The 8,245-nt window shown below is 35.7% G+C and overlaps 1 protein-coding gene and 2 non-coding genes across 3 annotated transcripts; 1 reads left to right on the forward strand and 2 right to left on the reverse strand.

Annotated features, from left to right (window-relative positions):
* Positions 1-1,069: 1,069 nt before the first annotated feature.
* LOC111430246 (probable polygalacturonase) lies at positions 1,070-3,298 on the forward strand. Its single transcript, XM_023066412.1, has 6 exons — positions 1,070-1,103; positions 1,377-1,715; positions 1,842-1,962; positions 2,134-2,308; positions 2,439-2,509; positions 2,592-3,298. Exons 1-6 carry the CDS (start codon positions 1,071-1,073, stop codon positions 3,296-3,298), a joined length of 1,446 nt encoding a protein of 481 aa, XP_022922180.1. The 5' UTR covers position 1,070.
* A 313-nt stretch (positions 3,299-3,611) lies between these two features.
* TRNAF-GAA lies at positions 3,612-3,684 on the reverse strand. The gene has a single exon. It is a non-coding gene; the product is annotated as a tRNA-Phe (tRNA).
* Positions 3,685-4,077: 393 nt separating this feature from the next.
* TRNAF-AAA lies at positions 4,078-4,150 on the reverse strand. Its single transcript has one exon. It is a non-coding gene; the product is annotated as a tRNA-Phe (tRNA).
* Positions 4,151-8,245: the final 4,095 nt, after the last annotated feature.

Consider the following 8,245-nt stretch of genomic DNA (forward strand, 5'->3'; position numbering starts at 1 on the left):
TGCATGGATCACTATATCGTCGTGCCTCATCATGTGCATATACATGTATGTATCATGCAACACACACTTACACACATATAATAGATACATATATACATGCATAAATACATATACACATATACCTAAACAGACATATATATATATATATGTATTTGTATATAGCACATATTTATACATTTTTATAATTTTTATAATTTTTATTTTTAAATGTGCAAAATTTACCATATATTCATTCTATATTCTTTTATTAAAGAAAATTTGCCCTAAAATTTTAAAGAACCACTTAACTATAATTATTTATCGATAAAAAAAATAGTTAATTTCTATATTAGCTAATAGACTTCCAATTAAATAGTCTACTAATTTTATAAGTAGTTTATTACAATTTTATTTTGATTTTTTATTTTTCATGTTTTGAACTTTAACAATGGATCGATACATTATTCATTTTTTATTGAGAAAAAATCTTAATAAAGAAGAAATATAAAAGAAGAAATGGAGTTATACTTACCATGTTTGAAGAGATTTGAGCATATATTCAACTCAACTCATGTGCTGCAATTAGTGAAAAAATATATGATCGGATTAAAAGAAACATCATTTAAAACTAAACAAATAATTACTTTGGATTCAACATGTTTTAGACCTAAATTAATTTATTAGATGGTAAACTTTTTCAATCCAATAAATCCTTATCAAATAATGAATTCGCCTAATCTAATATTAAAATATTCACCTTGCGGTTGATTCGAGTTGTTCGAGTAATTTAATAAAAATTAATTGATAATTTGTTTTTAAATACCCATTTAGATGACGTGCTTCTTGAAGTAACTATTTTAACACTCTAATACACATAAAAAGTTCTCACTACCCGTTATATTTTTCTAAACAGTCTGGTTGTGCTAATATTCTAGGTAAATCCAACCATTTCATTTACGACCCAAAATTTAACCCTTGAAATAATAACAATAATAGTAATAAATCCCTTTCCTATTTTTGATTCCTAAATTATCCTATAAAATCCTTTGTCCCCCAATCTAAAAATCATAAACTCACAAACAAAATTCATCATGGATCTTCCTCCAAAACCCACAAAACTCAATGTAATGTTTCTTCTTCTTTCTCTTTCAATTTCATTTTCTTTTTCTTTGTTTTCTTTCCATTGATCTTGTGGGCTTGGCTTGTTCTTCTACTTTCATTGGTTTTTGTCTGTAATCACTTCAAATGATTGTGGGTTTTTGTTCAAAACCCCGAATGGTTTATTGAAGAACTTTTTTTCCCGTGGATCCTGACTATTCTCGATAAAATTCGAAAATGTAACCAACAAAAAGATAAACAAAAAGAGATTGAATCATCTTTGATTTTTTTTTCGGTAGGTTACAGCAGCGAGAATCTCGGTCATGATCGTACTGGCATTGGTGAGCTTAGCCACCGTGGACGCTATGAATCCGCGTCTAAGTTCGAACTCCCTGGAATTTCAGGCGATCAATTGTCGGAAACACTCAGCGTTGTTAACGGAGTTTGGCGGCGTCGGCGACGGAATAACTTCAAATACTCACGCGTTCCGAAAAGCGATCGAACATCTCAGCACAATGGCGGCAGATGGCGGAGCTCAATTGGTCGTGCCGTCGGGAAAATGGCTGACCGGAAGTTTTAATCTGACTAGCCATTTCACACTTTTTATCGATAAAGAAGCTAAAATTCTTGCATCCCAGGTTCGACCTATCGAGTATTTTATTTTTATAAACCTAACACCTTTGGAAGTGGTGATTTGAATTTTAATCTTTAATCCAAAATAAATGAGTTAGATTTGTTCCTCATAATTTAATTTAACGGTGCAGAATGAATCAGAATGGCCACCGGTGAAAGTTCTCCCATCTTATGGGAGGGGAAGAGATGCTCCTGGTGGACGGTACAGCAGCCTCATCTTTGAAACTAATCTCACGGATGTGGTTATCACGGGTGATTATTTTTTCTTACCTTTTAACATTCTAATTTTTTTTAAATGGATTGCAAAATTATAACAGGCTTCCCTGCTATCAGAATTAAATAAAAAAGAACTAAGGTAACTGAAAACATAAAAAGAACATTTATAGAAAATAAAAATAAAGTTGGGTTGGTGACATGGTGTAGGTAACAACGGTACAATCGACGGGCAGGGATCTTCTTGGTGGGAAAAGTTTAAGAAAGGGGAGCTCAAGGTAACACGGCCATATGTGATCGAGATCATGTACTCTGATCAAATCCAGATCTCGAATCTCACTTTGATCAACTCACCTTCTTGGTTCGTCCATCCGATTTATAGCAGGTTTGGCTATTTCGCTTCCGTCCCATTATCCTTGTATTTTAGGATTATGCTTCGAAAAAAGTATACCATTCAAATTCCTCCCGACCAAAAAGAATTTTAATTATATATCATAATATGGGTGAAAATGCAGAAATGTGATTATCCTAGGGCTCACCATCTTGGCTCCAGTCACCGTACCCAACACCGACGGAATCAATCCAGGTTCCCTTCTTCTTCTCCTTTAAAACCTTAGGGTTCTTTCCTTCCTCAATCCATCTCCCTAATTCCCCATTCAATTTATCAGATTCTTGTTCCAACACTCGATTCGAAGACTGCTACATTGTCTCCGGTGACGATTGCATCGCCATCAAGAGCGGATGGGACCAATACGGTATCAAGTTCGGAATGCCGACCGAGGACCTCGTCATTCGCCGCCTCACTTGCATCTCACCAGATTCTGCAGGTATTGCCCTTGGCAGCGAAATGTCCGGCGGAATCCGCAACGTCAGGATCGAAAATGTTACAGCAATCAACACACAGTCTGCCGTCAGAATCAAAACCGCTCGCGGACGAGGCGGTTTCGTCAAGGACATTTTCGTCCGAAGAATGTTTCTATCCACGATGAAATACGTCTTCTGGATAACTGGAGACTACAAATCGCATGCGGATGACAAGTTCGATCCCTCAGCATTGCCATTGATTAAGAACATTAATTACAGAGACGTGGTGGCCGAGAATGTTAATATGTCGGCAAATTTAGCAGGGATTTCAGGAGATCCATTCACGGATATTTGTGTTTCAAATGTGAAGATTGGATTGTCGGCGACGCCTAAAAAGTTGCAGTGGAACTGTACGAACATTGAGGGATTTTGTAGTGATGTGGATCCGCCGCCATGTGCTCCGCTGGCTAAGGCAGCGAAAAGCGGTGGATGTGACTTTCCCGAGGATCAGCTGCCGATTGAGAATGTTCAGTTGAAGTCATGCTTGGTTGAAATTCCTACCTTCTCGTAAAGACTTTGTTTTTGTTTTTGTTTTTTTTTTAATTCTATGGAATAAATGATAATGAAAAATTTAATGAACACATAGATAAAACGAGAAGTTTTTAAATTTGAAACTAACCTATTTCAACTAGATTTGTAATATATCACTAAACAATAACCCATGGTAACTCAAAACCATCCAAATAATACTCTAAAATTGAAAAAAAGAGAATAAAACCTTCTTATATCTAAGATACGTATGGATCCACCATGAAGTTTTTATATGGTATGATTAAGACACCTTATTTCGTATCATAGTGAAGTTATGACTCTTTATAGACCACTGCGGTGAACATGGATCGAACACGTGACCTTCAGATCTTCAATCTGACGCTCTCCCAACTGAGCTATCCCCGCTATTTGCTAATGTAAAAATGCATAAGTAGAGTTATCCCCGCTACAAAGTTTAAATCATTACGAAATATTTCACAAATGAAACATTCCCTAGATTGCACAGTCAAGTTAGGACTCTCGACACCATTGCGGTGAACATGGATCAAACGCATAACACCTTCAAATCTTCAGTCTAACGCTCTCCCAACTAAGCTATCCCCGCTATTTTAACATAATAAAAATGCATAAGTAGAGCTATCTCTTCTATTTAATCACCGCTAATTAGTTGAGTTATGCTTAACTTGACAATTGATTACAATCAAAATCAATATGTGTAACTTTCTATCAAAGTTTAAATCGCAAATAAATATTCACTCATTAATAGATGAAATAGTCTAATTAAGACTCCGGTTCAAATGCGGTGAACGTGAATCAAACACGTGACCTTTAGATCTTTAGTCTAACGCTCTCCCAACTGAGCTATCCCCACTATAAGAGAACGGTAAGTGATAAAGCCCAACGAAGTTTAGAGTTGTTATGTCTTGTGGGCTTAGATTGATTGTTATTATATGGATGTTGTTGTTTGTTGTCATGCCTATTGATTACGAAAATAATTATTTTGGTATCGCATTTGTGCATGTTATGATTTTTGAATGAAATAAATGCGATAAGGGTTGCACCCTTTGTGTATCGAGTAACCAGCCACCATCGGTCACATGGGTGATTGATGAAATTTATAAACGTGGTAAGGGTTACACGTTGTGTGTATAGTGTAGCCAACCACTATTGGTCACTAAGCATTGGATGCTGAAAGCTATTCTAGGTGAGTAGATTACATGCTATGTGTTATGAGTAATCAACCACCAAGGTCCCTTCATTTTGATTGATGAAACTATACGATGGTTTGCTTGTCTAACCACACTAGGGGAGTTAATGAGTTTTTTCGTACTTACCCTATTTTCAAATGATTTTCAAGTAAGGTTGTAGCATGGGAGTAACTGATGACTCGTGAATGTATAGAGAAAAATGGTGTGAAATTCACGAGAATACATGTAAATATACAATATCACAAATAGTAAATAATAAGTATATTGTCGTTTCGATAGAGAGCCTATTTTTTTATTCCTTTCGTTTCTAGAAATTAAGTGAGTTTTTGGTCTAATTCAAATGGATGGGGGTGAACTTAAACTAATTAAAAAAATTTGAATGAGAGTATCAATTGTTCTCGAACAACGAAGAATGGCTAGAAAAATTAAGGAAGCTTTGGCTAGAACTGATAAAATAGATAGGTTGTTGAATTTTGTGGTGGCTTTTAGCTCATTTTAACTGATTTGCAAACCCACGGCGCACTTTCAAGGGTCATGTAGGGTGATTACTTCCATAATAGGTTTGTAATCTCTAATAATAGGGCTAAAAAAATTATTCATAACCCTTCGACTATGTTTAAATATCCTCGCAATGGAACTAGAGTATTAAAGATAATTTCCTGTGGATCCTCACTATTCTCGATAAAATTCGAAAATGTAACCAACAAAAAGATGAACAAAAAGAGATTGAATCATCTTTGATTTTTTTCGGAAGGTTACAGCAGCGAGAATCTCTGTCGTGATCGTACTGGCATTGGTGAGCTTAGCCACCGTGGACGCTATGAATCCGCGTCTAAGTTCGAACTCCCTGGAATTTCAGGCGATCAATTGTCGGAAACACTCAGCGTTGTTAACGGAGTTTGGCGGCGTCGGCGACGGAGTAACTTCAAATACTCACGCGTTTCGAAAAGCGATTGAACATCTAAGCACAATGGCGGCAGATGGCGGAGCTCAATTGGTCGTGCCGCCGGGAAAATGGCTGACCGGAAGTTTTAATCTGACTAGCCATTTCACACTTTTTATCGATAAAGAAGCTAAAATTCTTGCATCCCGGGTTTGACCTATCGAGTATTTTTTTGTTATAAACCTAACACCTTTGGGAGTGGTGATTTGAAAATGTAACCAAGAAAAACATGAACAAAAAGAGATTGAATCATCCCTAGGTAAAATTAGGGTTTCAGATCATTCCCTAGGTAAACTTAGGGTTAGATCTTTCCCTAGGTAAAAATTAGGGTTTGATATTTTTCCCTAGGTAAAAATTAGGTTTTGAAATCTTTTCCTAGGTAAAATTAGGGTTTGAGATCTTTCTCTATGTAAAATTAGGGTTTGAGATCTTCCCCTAGGTAAAAATTAGGGTTTAAGATATTTCCCTACGTAAAAATTAGGGTTTGAGATCTTTCCCTAGGTAAATATGAGGGTTCGAGATCTTTCCCTAGGTAAAATTAGGGTAAGAGATCTTTCTCTAGGTAAAAATTAGGGTTTGAGATCTTTCCCTAGGTAAAATTAGGGTTTGAGATCTTTCCATAGGTAAAAATTTGGGTTTGAAATCTTTCCCTAGATAAACTTAGGGTTTGAGATCTAGCCCTTGGTAAACTTAGGGTTCGAGATCTTTCCCTAGAAAAACTTAGGGTTCGAGATCTTTCCCTGAAAAAAAATTAGGGTTTGAGACCTTTCCCAAGGTAAAAGTTGGGGTTTGAGATCTTTCCCTAGGTAAAATTAGGGTTTGAGATCTTTTCCAAGGTAAAAATTAAGGTTTAAGATATTTCCCTAGGTAAAAATTAGGGTTTGAGGTCTTTCCCTAGGTAAATATGAGGGTTCGAGATCTTTCCCTAGGTAAAATTAGGGTTTCAGATCTTTCCCCTGTAAAAATTAGGGTTTGAGATCTTTCCCTTTCAAAAAATTAGGGTTTGAGATCTTTCCCTAGGTAAAAATTAGGGTTTGAGATCTTTCCCTAGGTAAACTTAGGGTTTGAGATCTTGCCCTTGGTAAACTTAGGGTTCGAGAAATTTCCCTGGGTAAAAATTAGGGTTCGAGATCTTCCCCTTAAAAAAAAATTAGGGTTCGAGATCTTTCCCTAGGTAAAAGTTGGGGTTTGAGATCTTTCCCTAGGTAAAAATAGGGTTTGAGATCTTTCCCTCGGAAAAAATTAGGGTTTGAGATCTTTCCCTTGGTGAAAATTAGGGTTTGAGATCTTTCCATAGGTAAAAATTAGGTTTTCATATCTTTCGCTAGGTAAAAATTAGGGTTTCAGATCTTTCCCAAGGTAATAGGGTTTGAGATCTTACCCTACGTAAATATTAGGGTTTGAGATTTTTCCCTAGTTAAAAATTAGGGTTTGAGATCTTTCCCAAGGTAAAATTAGGGTTTGAGATCTTTTCCATGGTAAAATTAGGGTTTGAGATCTTTCTCTAGGTAACATTAGGGTTTGAGATCTTTCCCCAAGTAAAATTAGGGTTTAAGATCTTTCCCTATGTAAAAATTAGGGTTTGAGATCTTTCCCCAGGTAAAAATTAGTATTTCAGATCTTTCCATAGGTAAAAATTAGGGTTTAAGATCTTTCCCTAGGAAAATATTAGGGTGTTAGATCTTTCCCTGGGAAAAATTAGGGTTTGAGATCTCTCCCTAGGTAAAAATTAGGGTTTGAGATCTTTCCCTTTTAAAAAATTAGGGTTTCAGATCTTTCCCTATGTAAAAATTAGGGTTTGAGATCTTTCCCTAGGTAAAAGTTTGGGTTTTGAGATCTTTCCCTAGGTAAAAATTAGGGATTGAGATCTTTCCCTAGTTAAAATTAGGGTTGCAGACCTTTCCCTAGGTAAAATTAGGGTGTCATATCTTTCCCTATGTAAAAATTAGGGTGTCAGATTGTTCCCTAGGTAAACTTAGGGTTTGAGATCTTGTCCTTGGTAAACTTAGGGTTCGAGATCTTTCCCAATGTAAAATTAGGGTGTTAGATCTTTCCCAAGGTAAAAATTAGGGTTTGATATCTTTCCCTAGGTAAAAATAAGGGTTTGAGATCTTTCTCTAGGTAAAAATTAGGTTTTGAAATCTTTCCCTATGTAAAATTAGGGTTTAAGATCTTTCCCTAGGTAAAAATTAGGGTTTGATATCTTTCCCTAGGTAAAAATTAGGTTTTCATATCTTTCGCTAGGTAAAAATTATGGTTTCAGATCTTTCCCAAGGTAAATAATAGGGTTTGAGATCTTTCCCTACGTAAATATTAGGGTTTGAGATCTTTCCCTAGTTAAAAATTAGGGTTTGAGATCTTTCCCAAGGTAAAATTAGGGTTTGAGATTTTTCCCTAGGTAAAAATTAGGTTTTGAAATCTTTCCCTATGTAAAATTAGGGTTTAAGATCTTTCCCTATGTAAAAATTAGGGTTTGATATCTTTCCCTAGGTAAAAATTAGGTTTTGAAATCTTTCCCTATGTAAAATTAAGGTTTGAGAACTTTCCCTAGGTAAAATTAGGGTTTGAGATCTTTCCCTAGGCAAAAATTAGGGTTTGAGATCTTTCCCTAGGTAAAAATTAGAGTTTCAGATCTTTCCCTAGGTAAAAATTAAGGTTTGAGATCTTTCCCTAGGTAAATATTAGGGTTTGAGATCTTTCCCTAGGTAAAATTAGGGTTTGAGATCTTTCCCTAGGTAAAATTATGGGTTGAGATCTTTCCCTAGGTAAAAATTAGGGTTTGAGATCTTTCCCTAGGTAAATATGAGGGTTCGAG

The sequence above is a fragment of the Cucurbita moschata genome, unplaced genomic scaffold (assembly GCF_002738365.1).
Source record: "Cucurbita moschata cultivar Rifu unplaced genomic scaffold, Cmos_1.0 Cmo_Scf00033, whole genome shotgun sequence".
Taxonomy (NCBI): domain Eukaryota; kingdom Viridiplantae; phylum Streptophyta; class Magnoliopsida; order Cucurbitales; family Cucurbitaceae; genus Cucurbita; species Cucurbita moschata.

What these genes read in the sequence shown, in the direction of transcription:
- LOC111430246 (XM_023066412.1), top strand. Translation starts at nt 1,071, where the DNA reads ATGGATCTTCCTCCAAAACCCACAAAACTCAAT. An exon ending in CAAAACCCACAAAACTCAAT is followed by an intron (nt 1,104 to 1,376) that starts GTAATGTTTCTT and finishes TTTTTTCGGTAG; the next exon opens with GTTACAGCAGCGAGAATCTC. An exon ending in CTAAAATTCTTGCATCCCAG is followed by an intron (nt 1,716 to 1,841) that starts GTTCGACCTATC and finishes TTAACGGTGCAG; the next exon opens with AATGAATCAGAATGGCCACC.